The following is a 17,346-nucleotide window of genomic DNA, read 5'->3' as shown; positions in this document are numbered from 1 at the left end:
GGGCTGGACAGACCACTGTTTGCAGGAGGCACACGGAGGGGCTCGGCTGGCAGCTTACTCGCAGATGGCTCAGGAAAAGTGTTCTCTCACTGTACGCCTAACCACATTTTCAGTGTCAAAATAAAAACCAAGTGTCTGCAGAAACGATGACACACCACTTAGCTAAGATGGGCTGCTAGGTCTGCTCAGAATTGTTGCAATTTCAGTTAACAAGATATTCGCTCTGAGTGTTTACTTTTTAAGGAACATAATATACTTGAAGCATGTAATTAAAGTTAGTGTAATGATCCATGAAAAGGGACATTTTAAAGGGGAAAAACAGTTATTATTGACTAGCACACAGCTACAATCCCACCATTGAGGATGAAAGGAGAAGGGTGTACCTGTCGGTCTGCCAGAGAAATTCCAACAGTCTCAAAAAACTGCTCAATGTAGGAGACGATGGAGCCGAACACAGCAGGACTCCTAGGACCGCTGGGTTCCTGTGACAAGTTACCCAAAGAAGGTGCTTTAAAAGCAAAGGACATATGATGTATAAAACAAAGTAACCTGTGAAGTCACTTTTGCCTTTTGCTTTAGCATCTTGTGGAGACAACTGGACTAAATTGTGGAGTCGCTACTCACTAGCAAACCAAACGATCCTGGGGAAGTCACCTAACCTCCGCACCTCAGTTCTCCCGTCTGTGATATGGGCATGTGACACAGTCTGAATGCTGTGTTCCCCCCCAATTCATGCATTAAAACAACGCCCAGTGTGATGGTGTTAGGAGGTGGGCCTTCGGGGGGCCATGAGGGTGGAGCCGCACGAATGAGACTGGCACTGAGGCCTGGAGAAGGGCCAGGCTGTGCGGGCACACAGTCGGCATCCCAACACCGTGCCTCCTCCCCCATTTCAGGATTCAGTGTCAAAGGGAGATGCCCGAGCTCCTCGGAGCGAGCAGGAGGCTGACACCTGCAGCCAGTGTGCTGGGTCCTCCCTGTCCCTTCATACCCGTGTTTACTTCTCCAGGCTCTGGGAGGTGGTTCTGTCTTTGCAGGGCCGACAGGACAGGGCACACCTGGGGTGACGCAGCTCCAACACTTAGGGAAAGTTAGTGAGGAGCGGCGGGAAACCACAGCTGTGAGGTGAAGTCACCACAGAGTTGGGGAGGTGGGGTCTGTTCCTTATGAGGAAAAACCAAACAAAAACCCTCCTCTGGGGCCGCATCCTGGGACTCACCTTAGTGACCGCCTGCAGCTGCCTGTTCCCACGGTGAATGAGGCCCATGATGGCTTCCACAGCCCCCGGCGTGTCAAAGTCGTCCGCCAGGGCAGCCTTCACCGCCGCCTTGGTGTGGCTGAGCCTTGGAGGAGACATGAGGGACACAGACTTGTCCCTCACTCCTGGAGCCACCCGGCAGCAGTGGCCTCTGCTTTTGGCCCAGAGCTGGCACATGGCCCCACTCCTGCCCCCTGGCTGCAGCCCTACCTCCTTCCCTCCACTGTCAGGCCCTCTAGAGCAGTCTCCGTGATGGCCACGTTCCTCTCTTTTCCTTCCCAGCCCACAAGGGAACTCAGGGCCCGCGGCCTTCCCCTCCTCTCCCTGCACCCCCCTCCTCTCGCACTGCAGGCCCGTGCCCCGCAGCACCGTCAGGACCCCGTGCCCCTCCTCTATCCCTCAGCAGGGTCTGCCCTGCACACTTACTACCCAGCACTGACCCCTCCGAGGCTTTCTCTCCACATCTCACTCCCTGCTGCCCACCACTACTGGTCTTCACTTCCTTTAAACTCCCCCCTTCCCAGGCATGGAGAAGGACTGGGCTCCGGGCCCCCTTGTAGCTGGGTGGGCCCCAGGACCAGTTCTGGCCATTGCGAGATGCGGCGTCCACATGTGCGCCAGAGCGCTGAACTGCGGAGGCAAAGCATCTGTCCCCTCGGGCCTGGTGCCGTGGTGACAAGGGCCTCTGTTCATTACACACTAATACATGCCAGCGGGGAAGCCCGTCCAGGCGCAAACGTGATTTACAACCTTCACAACCACCCCCCGGGCAGGCCCTCATTTCTCACCAATGGGATCAGACTTGCCGAAGCCACAAAGCCACAGGCCCTTCCACACCGGCACTCCCGAGTGAGTGTCCTGTCTCCAAAAGCCTGGCTTCCCTGTAGGCAGCCCCTGCCATCCCCCAGGGTGCTCTGGGCGGGCCCTGGGATGGCACCTACCTCTCCCACAGCACGTCTTCCCTGATGGGGCCGCACTCCAGCTGCCCCTTCATGTAGGCCCGGGCATCCTCAACGAACGCGGCTGTAGCCAGGAGGAGGTGCTTCGCGTCCAGCATGGAGCTGCTGCTGTAGTCGACGGCTAAGGAAGGGGGAAGCGGTTTACCTGGGGGTGCTTGTCAAGCGTGCCCACACCCCGCACACCCAGCCGGGCCGAGCTCCTTTCTCCAGAAACCCAGCAGTGGAGGAAGGAAGGACACAGTTGCTCCTTACCCTGTGCCTCCTTGAGGCCCACCCCACGCAGAGCACCCGTCTGTCCTGACTTGGGTGTCTCATCGCCTCGGAAGAAACATGGAAAACCTCTCCCAGGGTTTTGGCCGAGGGCGCTCATTCCTGTTGACAGCTAACTCTGGGAACTGGGAGCGATCTACGTGGGTACCTGAAGCAGCTCAAACATCAGCCAACTGGTGCCATGAGGACTCTGGGCTCAGTATTTTAGGAGAGAGAGATCAGTCCTCAAAAACAGAGTGTTAAGAGTATATGAAACATTTAAAGGACACTCGCTCCACCTGGGCTGTCCCCCCTGGGTCACGGACCCCTTCATCCTGGCCCCCACAGAAAGGGTGCAGCCAGAGTGCTGGGGGTGGGGTAGTGTCCTGGGGCTGTCTGCCTCAGTGCCACCAACGGGACTCAAAACAGCAATTTATTCTCTTGCAGTTGTGGAGGCAAAAAAGACCACAACCACGGTGTCAGCAGGGCTGCGCTCTTCCCAAAGGCTCTAGGGCAGGGGTCTTCCTTGTCTCTTCTGGCTTCTGGGGGTCGAGGTGTTCCCTGGCTTGCGGCTGCATCACCCCAATCTCTGCCTCCATGTTCACATGGCCGTGCCCAGTGCACGAGCCCACCTGAGGCGCCCATCTGTCCCCACAAGGCACCTGCTCCGCCTGCACTGCGGTCATAGATAGCAGAGGCCATACTACTGTGACACTGGTCAAGCCACACACAGCAGTGCTGCTGTCCCCAGACCTCAGCTTCCTGGGTGAAGAAGACAGTTCTGGCCCTGGGGACACAGTGCTAGACACAGCAGCTCCAGGAGCGCGGCACCAGAGGACTGCCGCCCCCAGTGGGACCCTGTTTTGAGGGCTCCTGGTTCAGCCCCTGTGAGGACAGTTATTTTCAGTGCATGAAGCAAGAAGTGGAGGGCACTGTGGAGTTCAGACTCATCCAGACCCCACAGAGAGGGAGAGATGGGGAAGTGCATGGGGAGGACTGCCTGGAAAACCCACGGCCTCCATGAGATAAGCTTCTGGAATCTTCTGGCCAAGCTCTGGGATTACGCTTTTAATAGTGCATCCTCAGACTTACTGTCAGAACCCAAACCTTAAGGCATGAGAGCAGCCACACTCTCAAGGCTGTGTCACCTGTTACTTAGCCTGTATTTTGGTATTCCCCAAGTCTGCTCAGAAGGTTCTTTGCCGAGCTATACACAAGTAGACGTCATGGCTGCAACCCAGGAGGCCCCACTGCTCCGCTCACCTGACCTGTAGCTGCTCCTCATGCAGAAGAGCCGGAAGACATCAGGGGAAAACGTTTTCAGAAAGTCCTAGCAGAGGGAGAAATACGGGAGAGTTGTATGTGCTTTTCTTGCACACATGACTCACTCAGAGATTGTATTAGTTACTACAGTTACGTGAGCTAACGTCACCTATCAAGAAATCAGGAATGCTTATGAAAAGCTGTTTTGTTTCTAAAATCACTCTTAGCACTTCTCCCCACATTTTCTTTGTTCAGCCCAGTGTCTGTGGGAAAGGCCGAGAGGCAAGGCCTGTGTGCCTGGAGTCCCTGCTGCACACAGGCTCGAGGGAATCTGCTCGTTGTTGGCCTCGAGAGCTCTTGACCTCGGCATGGTTTTCTGATCCTTGTCCTGAGAGCTCAGGGACACAACCAGAGGCCACTGGAGCCCTGGGAACCGCAGAGGGACTGTGCACATGAAGGGACTTGGGAGGAGGTGGGACATAGCTCCTCGCTGCGTGAGAGGACATGGGCCCAGGAGCAGGGGGGAGACGGCCCAGGAAAAGCCATGGTGACGTCAGAACAAGTGACATCCACGCTCAGGGTCGGACTGAGGGCTTGAGGGCCCAGCTCATCTCTAAGGACACGATTCTCTGAGGCACGGAGGTTGACACACGCCCCCGTTCATATTTCTTGAAGAAAAAAACACCCTGCCTCTGATTAAATATAAGTAAAACTAAAAACCCAATCAATATGATTCTACAAGTTATTTCCACAATGTCTACATGAAGAAGTGAAAATTTCCGTATCAGGAAGGATAACATAAAGAAACATAGCAGTAATCATTAAAACAGCACAACATCCAACAAAACCTCTCTCTGTGGCGGCCAGTGGAAAGTTCTGCAGTGACTTTCAGGGATGAGATCTGGGGTGGAGGAAGAAGGGAGGAAAGGGGCTCCCAGCAGGCTCCAGTGTAGCCCCAAGAAAGACAGTGGGGCTCTGCTCAGCCCTGCCCGGGCCCCACTCAGACACAGGGGTGCCCCAGCCTCAATCCGAGGACACACTGTCTACAGTGACCACGCTGCCAACTGACCAATGCTGGGCACCGAGGAAAAACGGGCTCAGACAGAACTGTTTGACAACGGAGTTTGGGTGAAAACCAGAACCATTCTGCTCCTTCACCATGGATTCTCAGTGAGTAAAAGGAAACATTTTCAGCCCTTCAGCACGTCTGTCCACCCACCCACTTGTTATTATTGGACCCACTTGTCCAATAGCATCTCTGGCCTCCCTTCAACAACTGTGACCCAGTACATGACAGATGGGAGAACACACCTGGCCAGGACGCTGTGCCAAGTCTGGTCAGATGGTTCCTCTGGGGATTTAAGGAGGCTTTAGAAACAAACCAGACTGGGGGCACCTGCTCCAGCTGCATGCCAGTTTTGGAGCAGGGACTTGTACTAAGGGTCACCTGGGCACACCTGACAGGGTTGGACAAAGTCTCGCCCACTGGAGACAAAAGTCTCAGGCAGCCACCGTGCCAGCCAGGGTACCTGGCAGGAGACGCACTGTGTGCAGCACCCACCACTGATCCACAGCGCAGGCTCCCGCTCCCGCGCATCTGCTCCCTCAGCCTTCACTGACCATTGCGGAGGACTGGGCTTCCGCCCTGCTGGCCCCTGCACGATGCCACGGCTACTAGGAGGCCAAAATGAACTGCAGCCTGGCACATAAAACATCGGCTCGATCCCCAGGGCCTCACAGAATGCCGTTGGTCGAGCAGATTTTAATAAATGTCAGGCTACCACCACCTAAAAAGCAATTTGCCTTCCCCAGCTTCCGAGGCATGGAGCCCTGACTGGGAAGGAGCCCTGACTGGGAAGGAGCCCCAGAGCGAGACCCACACCCTGAAAGCACTAAGCCTTCTGTGTCTGCTGTTGGGGGCGGGAGCTCACATCAGCTGCCACCTGCCTGGAAGCACAGCTCTCCCCACAGGTCCTTTAGCTCAGGAACCAGGCGCTGAGAGAGAAAACCAAACAGCACTCTGGGGTCACCCTGAGGAAATCTGCACCTTCTGCTGTGTAAGTTCTAGGGTACTCCCGCAAGACTGGGCACACCAGGCTGGGCGTCCTTACCCTTTCAGCTCCCAGTTAGATTTACGTGGTGAGGGAGGGAGGATGGTTATAAGTGAAACGCACCCCGTAAGAGCCTTCACATTTAAGCATCCTACATGCTGAGGCTAGCCTGGCACCTCTGGGCCCAGAAAGGCCCATCTCTCTAGTCAGGTCCTTCTGAGCTCACCTGACCCTCGCTGGGCTCATCACCTGCCAGTGCCTCAGAAGACAGAACTGGAAGCTTATCCCAGATGCTTCTCCATTGCCCATCTGGCCTTGCCTTTCTTCTCCTTGGAAGCTACCGAGGCCTGTAGGTATGACAGCCATGAGCAGTGATGAAGGCCGGCCATGCTGTACCCCTCACTCTGGCCTGACCCCTCAGATCACCAGGCTGATGTGGCCGTAACATGACACATGGTGGCTATGATAACCCACATCAGAGAAACAAGTTTGCAGCTCATCATCTGGCCGAGTGGGGTGGCCTAATTCAGTCCTCCCTGGGAAGGAGGAAGAGGCCGCTCGCAGACTCCCAAGGCTGATACTTTTAGAGCGATGGAGGGTGGTTCTGGTCTGCCTTGTGCCAAGCAGAGAGCTGCCACCACAGGTCCTGCACTGGCACCTACCCCCTTGCCTGGCTGCACCCAAGGCACTGGAGGGATCATTCTCATTCAGAGGTGGCATTATTTAGGAAGCTGTTCAGCTAAACTCAACAAAGGGTTCTCCACCGAGGGTCCTCAGACCTGTTAAGGGCCACGGATAGGATTCAGGAGGACAGAGAGGTGTATAAATTTAGATGAGAAAATGGCTACCTATTTACTGCCACTAACTTTCAACTGAATGTGACATTTGCCGCACTGATCAGTGTAAGCAACAAGCCATAGCAGGATCAGCAGGCGCTGGAATTCGGTCACCCCGAGCAGTCAGAGGGTGGTCATCTCACCTCCGCTGCTGCGTCACCTCCAAGTACCCCATGCCCACTGCTTATCTCAGATGATGGCGGCTCAGACCTGCAGCTAGATTTTGTTAAATAATTCACTGATGTGAAGAAGTGCATATATTCCTGCATTTCAATAATAATCAATGCCTTTTATAATCCTATATAGTTCACATTATGTATTTAAAAATATTTAACTCCAAGGAAGGGTCCACAGACTTCACCAGGCCACCAAAGGATCTCGGGGGGGGGGGGTTCATTACATCTAACCAGTAATGAAGCTGGTTTATAAATCCCCATCTGTCTTCTTTCCTGTGTGTTCTTTCCCAAATTGTTAAAAACGGACTATTATTTCTTGGTCCCCTGAGTTCCCCAAGATTAGCCAACTAACTTGAGGTCCCCATCCACTGTCTCCCATATATTTCTGCTGTTATTAATTAATGCACCCATGCAGTCAAGTGTCCTGCTTTTCTTCACTTCCTGTTCAAACCTCCAAGGACCCATGTGGAAACATGACACTTTAAATGCAATGTCACCACAAATAGTAAAACCAGATAAATGACATTGCTATATAAGGCTTTATTATTTACAAAATGCTAAGATGTAATACATTATAATTCTTACCTACCCTATTATGACAAAAAGAAGAGGCTTAGAGCACTGAAAACAAAGCCACTAAGTCAGAGGCTGCACTCCAACACTAGATCCTATGTTTTCTTCCCATAATTATGTCTTATTTGCTGGGTCATTTCCCCACTGTGATCCTTCTGAGGCCTTTCCAGTTCTATTTGAATAATGCCTCTCTGAGTGGTTACTGGCACAGGGCCCTGCTTTGCAGCACTAACTGACTTATCTCAGTAGTTCTGGGTCCGGCTCTGCCCCAAGTGACCCCAGTAAACATGCAGCCCAAGAACGCTGGCCTGAGTTTGCTCCTAGAGAGTGGAGAGGGGCACACACTTGACTGCTCACCAGCATGTAGACCGCCTTTCCAACCACCCGCTTTGACTTTTTCCCTTATTTTTTAATTACAGTAGTCCCCCCTTATCCATGGGGAATACATTCTAAGACTCCCAGTGGATGCCTGAAACCACGGATAATAAGTACCAAGCCATATATATGTGTGTGTGTATATATATATATATATATGTATATATATATATATATGTATATGTATACATGTATGTGTGTATATATCTATATATCTATATGTCTATATATATGTATGTCCATACACACACACACACACACACACACACACACACACCAGGGGTGCCAAAAAATGTGTACACATTTTAAGAGATGTTATCTATGCTCAAGCAGTAGTTTGTGTCATCAGAAGTGTCTGGACACTGATGGTAACCACTCTGAGCATGTCTTGTAATTGCAGAAGTCAAACGTGACTTCTATTCATCTTTTGTTATTGGTATATATTGAGTATTACAATTAATAGTTTTTTCCTTTCTTAAAATGTGTATACGCATAGCATCAGATACCTTTTTCTACTCTGTTAACTTGCTGCTCATATTTGTGCGTTTAGTTACAAAATTTAAAAACTAATATTATGGATATTCTATGTCTGATGAAGTTCTTTGGTTTTTCTAAAAGAATTTCTCTTCTATTTGATTAGGTTGGTGCAATAGTAATTGCGGTTTTTGCAATTATTTTAACCTTTTAAACCGCAATAACTTTTGCACTAACCTAATAGTATATTTTCTGAGTAGCTATGTTCTGTACTTCACCCCAAATAGGATTTTAAGTGGCTTTTTCATTTTTGTTTTTTCAGGTGCCTTAATTTTAAAGGGTTTTTCCTCCCATTCAGAATCTGGACTCATTCAGATTAACCTCAGTGTGTATTCATATATTTAAGTTAGTAGTTCTTTAAACTCCAGCAACACTAGAGTATTTTTTTTTCAGCACTTTGAGGGGGCTCCCACGCAGTTATTACTATTATTCAAAAAGAAATCTGGATCAGTTTCTATGGACTATATTTGCTAATAATAATAATTTGGGGAAAAGTGAGACTACATCGAACTAAAAAGTTTCTGCAAAGTTAAGGAAATAATCAATAAAATGAAAAGGCAGCCTACGGAATGGGAGAAAATATTTGCAAATCATGTGTCTGATAAGGGGTTAATATCTAAAATACATAAAGAACTCATGTAACTCAAAAGCCAAAAAACAAACAAACAAACAAACCTGCAAACAATCCAATTAAAAATGGGCAAAAACCTGAATGGACATTTTCCCAAAGACCCACAAATGGCCAACAGCTACACGAAAAAGTGCTCAACATCACTAATCATCGAGGAAATGCAAATCCAAACCTCAGTGCACCTCATACCTGTCAGAGTGGCTATCATCAAAAAGACAAGAAATTCAACAAACAAGTGCTGGTGAGGATGTGGAGAAAAGGGAAGCCTGTGTACTGTTTGTTGGTGGGATTGCAAAGTGGTGCAGCCACTGTAGAAAACTGTATGGATGTTCCTCAAAAAATTAAAAATAGAACTACCTTATGACCCAGCAATTCCACCCCTGGGATTTTATCCAAAGAAATCCAAAACACCAGTTCAAAAGATATATGTACCTTATATGTTTACTGCAGCGCTATTCACAATAGCCAAGATACGAAAACAACTGAAACGCCTGTCAACAGACAACTGTATAAGGAAATTGTGGTACATTTATATAATTGTGGTATTACTCTGTCATAAAAAAGAATGAAGTCTTACCATTTGTAACAACATAGATGGACCTAGAAAATATTACGCTGTGAAATAAGTCAAACTGAGAAAGACAAATACCATATGATCTCACTTATATGTGGAATCTAAAGAACAGAATAAATGAGTAAACAAAACAGAAACAGACTCATAGATACAGACAACAAACCGAAGGTTGCTAGATGGGAGGGGGTTTGGGGGGTGGGTGAGAAGGGTGAAGATTTAGGAAGTACAAACTGGTGATCACAAAATACTCGCAGGGATGTGAAAAACAGCATGGAGAATATAATCAATGATGTAGTAAAGATTATGTAGGGTATCAGGTGGGAACAGGACTTATTGAGGGGGATAATGTCATAAGTTATATAAATGTCTAACCACTGCACTGAACCTGAAACTAATAAAATAACATTGAATGTTAACTACAATTAAATACATATACGAGGCTAGCCCGGTGGCTCAGGAGGTTGGAGCTCCATGCTCCTAACTCCGGGGGCTGCCGGTTCGATTCCCACATGGGCCAGTGGGCTCTCAACCACAAGGTTGCCAGTTCGATTCCTCGACTCCCGCAAGGGATGGTGGGCTGTGCCCCCTGGAACTAACAATGGCAACTGGACCTGGAGCTGAGCTGCGCCCTCCACAACTAAGACTGAAAGGACAACACCTTGAAGCTGAACGGCACCCTCCACAACTAAGATTGAAAGGACAACAACTTGACTTGGAAAAAAGTCCTGGAAGTACACACTGTTCCCCAATAAAGTCCTGTTCCCCTTCCCCAATAAAATCTTTAAAATAAAAAAAATTAAATCCTATTACATGCTATAATACTGATGAACCTTGAGGACATCGTGCTAAGTGAAATAGGCTAGTCACAAAAGGACAAATGCTGTATGATCTCATTGATACGAGGTTCCTAGAGTGGTCAAAATCATGGAAATAGAAAGTAGAATGGTGGCTGCCAGGGGGTGGGGGAAGAGGAAATGGGGAGTAGTTCAATGGGTATAGTTTCAGTTTTGCAAGATGAAAAAGCTCGGGAGATCTGACATGCAACAATATGAACATAGTTAATGCTACTGGGCTGTACACATAAAAATGGTTAACATGGTAAATTTTGTTATGTGTTTCTTACCACTAGTAAAATCTTTTTTTTTTTTTTTTTTTTTAAAAAGGGAGAAGATACAATATCCAAATTCAACTCATGATCCTTGATTGGATCTTGGTTAAAAAAAAAAGTTATACGAGACATACTGGGACAAATGGAGAAATCAAACTATGGACTAGATAACTGGTAATGTAAGAAATGATCAGTTATCTAGTCCATACACCTAACTTTTTAGGTGTTTGGGTTACGTAGGAAAGCATCCCTACATTTAGAAGTTGCATGCAGAATAGAAAAATGCCATGACGTCTGTAACATATGTTCTAATGGCTCAATAATAACAATATGTATATACATGCACACACACATATAGATACACAAATACACTCAATACTCCCATAAATATAGATAAAACAGCAATAGCACAATTATAACTGTTAAATCTATATGGTAAGTAGATAAGTGTTTCTGTAGCTTTTCTGTATGTTTGAAAGTTTGTATAATAATGTCCATTTCCATTTATGAAAAGTATTATGAAGAATATTTTATGAGGAACACATCGTTTTGGTTTATTCTAAATCTGATGGGAATAGCTTCAGTGGTTGGATATCCACCTAATGAAGTTCTGATCACTATCCTTGTCAATTTAATTTGCAATTAAATTAAGTTAGTCTTTACAGACCCAAAGACAAAGGAAGATCAAACTGTTTTTAAAATTGTTCTCCTACCAGTGAGCTTGTTTTCCATTTATATGGAAATACACATTCCATTCTTCATCTCCACAGCACAGAATTTTTCAGCTGCCAGCATGCAGCAAAAATCAATCAAACAAACAAACAAACCCCAAAACTACATTAGATAAGAGGACGCTGGTGGTGGGACAGGAAAAAAAGCAGGAAGGAATCTGGCACACGTGACTTAAGAAATAAAGTTGTTATCAACGGAAATGGGAAGAAAGTGTGAATCTTGGAATGCAAAGAGAAAGGCAAAAGTTCACCAAGAAAGCCGACAGACACAGAGCAGGAGGGATGCAGGGGAGAGGGGTGGAGAAATTCTACTGTGTGCTTTTAAGACAAAGAAAAGTAATTTACACCCAGAAATAGGAGGAGCCCATCAGGGCCACGGGAAGAGGGGCTAGAGAACACTGGAAATCAGAGATTTGGGGTCTCATTAGGCATCCCCTTTAAGACAGGTTCAGTGAGCTGACAGCAATACAGGGGCTACGAAGAGCACGTTACCTTAATAGTAATGTAGTTTTTCAGTGATTTGGACATTTTTTCTTCTTTGCCTTTCACGTGTAAATGCCCTGAAACAACAACAAAAAATTATTCCTTTTGAATTGGGTGGGAAGGGGGGGGGGGCTCCTCCATTCCATTCGGAAGGGGAAGGTGAAGTATGCGCTTCTGCTTCTCCGACAGATGCCTGAGCCACAGGGCTGGGAAGAAGGCCACCGCAGGGACACCAAGGAAAGCTCTGATATGCAAATTACCCACGTAATACATGTAGATCTAAGATTTCCCCCTAATCTTCACCCATGGTGACCCTTCAGGAAGACGGACCACACAGCTGGGCTTGTTCTGGGGGTCAGGCACACCCAGCCCCACAGTGGGCGATGGACAGGCCCCAGTGCTGCCTCAGAACCCAGGCGAGAACAGATGGACCGTGACACTAACAGTTCACACTTTCCCCCCTTCCTGTAACTTAGAAACAGCGATCTAACTGACTCAGCACCTGAAGAAAGTACAAATCTCTGGTTTTTCACACCAGGCACCGTGCACTAAAAGCTTGTTTACAGAGGTTCAGAATTTCAGAGTAGTTTGCAAGGTCTCTGAGAAGGATTAATTAGATTTTGTTATGGGTGGTTTTCACAGACTTATCAAGACTTTGGTATTATTTCCCCCCCATACATATGAAAGGCCAGGGGAAAACCAAAGTCTTGTCAAGAACTTCTCCATCCCAGCCTGGAATTCTTCCTGGGCTGTATTTTTACAAGGTTCCCTTCAAAGGGAGGGCCTTTCCTTTCCTAACAGGAGATTATTCCGCTTTTTCTGACATGAGTTCCAACACAAACACTGGCTCCAAGGCCAATTTTTCTGAGAAATGGTCAAAATGTGACTTTGAAATAGAAATACCACCTTGAATATGTAATTCTATGTAATGTCATACACAATAAATACAATTAGAATTTTTTTAAATTGACAATATCTAGAAAACTACACATCTGACTACTTTATCTTCTATCCATTCACTTAAAAAATATGTTTTAATGTAAAGACATATGTACCCCTATGGTCACTGCAGCATTATCCACGGTGCCCAAGACATGGCAACTACCTAACTGTCCTTCAATGGATGACTGGATAAAGAAGATGTGGTACATATACACAATGGAATATTACTCAGCCATAAAAAAGACGAAACATTGCCATGTGTGACAACACAGGTAGATCTTGAGATTATCATGCGAAGTGAAATAAGTCAGATGGAAAAAGATAAGAACCATATGATTTCACTCATATGTGGGCTATAAAACAGAAAGTAACAAACACAAAAAAACTAAACAAACAATTCATAGACACAGACAACAGTATGGTGCTTACAGAGGGGAAGGGAGTGGGGGGGAGGATGAAGAGAATAAAGGGGGTTAAATATATGGTGACAGAAGGGGACTAGATTCTGGGTGGTGTGCACACAATGCGATAAATATACAGATGATTATAGAATTATACACTTGAAACTTACATAATTATTAACCAATGTTACCCCAATATATTTAATTTTTTTAAAAAGCATGAATTCTGTGTGTCTGGAGACACTGCTATTTCTCCAGGACAGGGCAAAGTGGAATCAAGAAGATTCAGGTGCCTTACCGGATGGTAAAAGCCAGAACAAAACCCCTCTCCTGCTCCCTAATCAAGACCTGCTGTTTTATGGGCACCAAACTCCTCCTTATTAACTGACAGAGGTCAAAGAAGTGTGGGTGTTCATGCTGCTCGGAGTTACCTTTTTGACCCCTAGATCCACAGTTCACTCAAGGGCACGCTGCATTTCACGGTGTTTACTGCCAACTGTGACCCAACAGGAACGTTAACTGATGAAGTGTCTGCGGAGGGATCAAGTTCTAACTTCCCAAACGGTAAATATGGTGATGATTTGTTCCGGAATCTGATACGGGGGACAGGAATACCTCCTTCACTGAGACACAGCTCTTCAGACCTCGAAGATTTCCTCCCCAGACAGGCTCTGTGTATGTTTCTTTCTAAGCGTGTGTTACTCTCACAAGTCCTCACGCCAAAGGGGAGAGACTTTATTTCACATGATTTCTGAAGTGAAGTGTGGGCAGCTGTCTGTGGAAACAGGCTGGGCCCCTGAGGAGTCATTTCTGATGTATTCGACCTGCCAGGCAGTGCCCTCCTCCCCTTCCCCTGCGAGCACCAGCTGAAAATGGAACCAGGATCATGGAGTTTTGTCCCTCTGCTTAGGGAGTCTGTCCAGCAAGGCACATCATTGGCAGAAACAATGTGGATTTTGGCTACTGTTGAGTTCTACCCAGGGAAATGAAGTAGAATACTAAATAACAGCTCATACAACATACACAGCAATTCGGCAGCTTTGTTTCTTTTCAGATTACTCTAAGGCAGTACAGAAATGAGTGATCACAGAGAAAGGAGATGCTGGTTCCTGGGGCACGCTGAAGGCACGCATGGTGACAATGGGTGTGACGCCCGGGAGAGCCTGGGAGTAAAGGAGACGCTGCGGGAAGTGCTCTTAGGGGCAGCAGCCTCGTCGGTTTACACCGTGGAGGAACCCCCATGGGCCCTTACCGCTAAGCAGCCTACTATATACTATAAAACTGGAGTGTCTCTGCATTAAATATTACTTCACTGGAAAAAAGCCAATTTCCTTAATTCATGGACTTAAAGAAATGGTATTTGTTCATGCAGTTTTACATTTTGACTATCTGCATCTCACAAACCTATCGCTACCAAATACCCTTTATCTTTCTTCACCCCAAATACCTTCAACTATCCATTCCATGAAGGTAATAAAACCAGTTCATTGTGGCCTTGTGACTTTTGTCAAAATTTGGACATATGAATCTTCCTGTGCACCCTGGGAAATTCCAAAATCACTATGCTCAAGATGTGGCTTGTTTCACAATCTACTTCTGAGGACACATGGCTGATGTTAACCAACTATGTTTTTTTGAATAGTGAAACAGGAGATAGTGTCGTTAGAGGATGACAGATATATATATAGTAACAATATTAGAAGTCAAAATTGCCATATGCATAATAATGGTTAGATCATACTACTTGAAATTCCTTCTAAATCGTTTTATTTGAAAGAAACATATAGAACAGCATTGTAAAACATTTCCCATATTTTTATCAGCTCGTATTTCAATTCCGAAAAGGGAGACTCATTCCTATCCAAGGAAGTTCATGTCCAACTGACCAAAATTCAAAAACAATTTAAAAGACAACTCTTTGAGCTGAACTGTATGTATTTCCAAATGTCGCTGTTTCACCAACGAAGATGGAATTGACAGACCTGAAATAGAACAAACTAATTTGAAGTCATTACTTACCAGAATGTAGAAAGTAATTTCCCCATTGCTTGCACTGATGAAAGACTTCACACTGTGCGATTTCATTTTCATGATGTGGAAAAGCGAGATCTATCCCACCTGAATGGATATCCAGTTGACTCCCAAATACCAAACTGCAAGACACAGTGCAGAAAAAAAAAAAAAAAAGAATGCAGAGCTGTGGATTCATTCAAACCACAATTTGTCCAAACCACATCTTGTGTTTAATCTTTCCAGCCTTTATTCAATGAATAAAATAAATGGATCTCAACTTTCAATCAATATGCATGATCATTTAACTGATACAAACGGAATGTGAAATTCTGTTCTAATTCATAACGTTTCCTCCTAGTAAAGAGACTTCATTCTCTTTGCTCCAGATATATGGTTTTTAAAAACTTACAAAATTACCTTTTCTTACTATATAGGTAGAGTTACTATGTAGGTAGAGTTCTTACTATATAGGTAGAGTTTAGTGGTTTTCCAACTTTAACAAAAGAGAACTATAAAATCAAGAGAATTTTTAATTTGGCTTTTAAAAATTTATTTAGGGGTCAACAAGGTAACAATTGAAAGCAACGCACTTCAGCTGTCAGCACTGCTGCTGTAACGCCAGGCTACACATTCCTGGACAAGCTCAGATCCTACAAAACTGCACACTAAAACTAACAGGGCCGATGGGGACAGTGAAGCTAGCCAGGCACTCAAAGCCTGTGCGACTCTCACAGGGCACCTGCCAAAAGCACCTGTACCAGCACAAACAATCCAGGTTGACTAGCAGCTGCTTCAGAGGACGTTAAAAATGCAAAATCAATTAAAAATGCAGCCATCAGCACCGTGGAAATGCTGGCTTGTGGTGCCTAGGGTGATGAGGCCACTTCCCCCAGCGGACAGTGAGGCTGGAGTACAGACCTTCGTGAATTTTCTAAAAATGGTTAAAAATAGACATTTATAAAGATGCCACAGCCTCGCTGAGGTCCCCTCCTATGGAAGGCTGACTCTTCACCCCCTGGCTTCCCGGCTCCAGGAAAAACCCATGTGTACCAGTTGTGCTTTAGCTAAGCGGCGGTAGAGAAACTCACTGTGGCTGAGCGAGTCGTCCATCATTGTACATCCTTGGCATTGGGTTTTAGGGAATCTCTTAGAGTCTTTGAAATTCAAATGTTGTAAAGAAGAGTATGAGATGGGAGGCACCAGGATTGGGAGAGCATAGGGACCTCAACTGTAATGAGTGACTCATTTTTACAAAGATCCGAAGCAAATATGACAATGTTAAGATTTAATAAAGCAAAACTGGGGGTATTCATTATATTAGTGTATTTTTTTATTAATCTCTATTCTTGGCTGTATATTAGATCTATTTTAAAATAAGAGAAAGCTGAGAAGGAAGAAAAGTCTATTTTCATTATTTAGATTTCAACAAAAATAAAATATTTAATGGAGCCATTAGATTTGAAATGTATTAAATGCTTTCTACATGCTTTAGAGAAATTATTTGAATCTATAAAATAACTATCTTTTTACAATCCAATGTACATCCCACATGCTGTTAAGCCAGTAAGAATTTATAAATCAACAAGTGTTTATAGTATGACTGAGAGCTAGACATAGTTGTTTTTAATGAAAAGTTGGACCCATACTTCATAGTAACAAGAGTTTGATGTCTCAGGAATTCCTGGATGCGTTTCCAGATGGGCCTCACAGATATCACCATAGGTGAGGGCAGCAGGGGCAGGTATGGTGGAAAAGGGAGAATGCCTTCTGGGTCTTAACTAGAATGAACAAAATTTGGATGGGCAAGTCGTGGAGGATGACGCTTTCCAATCTGGTAGGACGGGGTAAACCACATGGGGCTGAAAACTAAACCAGTGTGGGGTGGGTGCATGGGACAGTGTTTTTACAGGACATAATTATCCCTGCTCACACATACGTTCATACCCAGCCAGAAAACAGCTCCATGACCCTTGTGAGGGTGACTGGGTTTATCCATCTTAAAATGTGGGGTGTAGCTAGTAGCTTGAAATGTTCACTTTAAGCATACGTTCTTTATGTGTCTAATTTTAAAAACTACTTGTTATAATAAACATCTGCAGTGAACTGAAACACATCAAATATATCAAAATCTATGAGTTAATATAAAACTAGAAAACCCCTCACCTCCACAGACAGGAAATATGCACACA

At 45.8% G+C, this 17,346-nt stretch overlaps 1 protein-coding gene across 5 annotated transcripts in view; it reads right to left on the bottom strand.

Moving 5' to 3' along the window:
• Positions 1–17,346, bottom strand: part of CARS2 (cysteinyl-tRNA synthetase 2, mitochondrial) — a 38,631-nt gene that overhangs the window by 2,602 nt on the left and 18,683 nt on the right. For 3 of the 5 annotated variants that reach the window (XM_081046111.1, XM_081046113.1, XM_081046112.1), the window contains 6 exons: positions 15,164–15,297; positions 11,811–11,878; positions 3,730–3,796; positions 2,200–2,338; positions 1,220–1,343; positions 384–482 (listed from right to left, as the gene is read on the bottom strand). In XM_081046111.1, coding sequence (XP_080902237.1) covers positions 384–482; positions 1,220–1,343; positions 2,200–2,338; positions 3,730–3,796; positions 11,811–11,878; positions 15,164–15,297 — 631 coding nt within the window. Of the gene's footprint in view, positions 1–383; positions 509–1,219; positions 1,344–2,199; positions 2,339–3,729; positions 3,797–11,810; positions 11,879–15,163; positions 15,298–17,346 lie in introns of all 5 variants that reach the window. The other 2 variants (XM_081046109.1, XM_081046110.1) reach the window with 1 other exon arrangement.

Source organism: Rhinolophus hipposideros (assembly GCF_964194185.1).
Source record: "Rhinolophus hipposideros genome assembly, chromosome: 4".
Classification (NCBI taxonomy): Eukaryota; Metazoa; Chordata; class Mammalia; order Chiroptera; family Rhinolophidae; genus Rhinolophus; species Rhinolophus hipposideros.
This window is presented reverse-complemented; position numbering and strand designations above follow the sequence as displayed.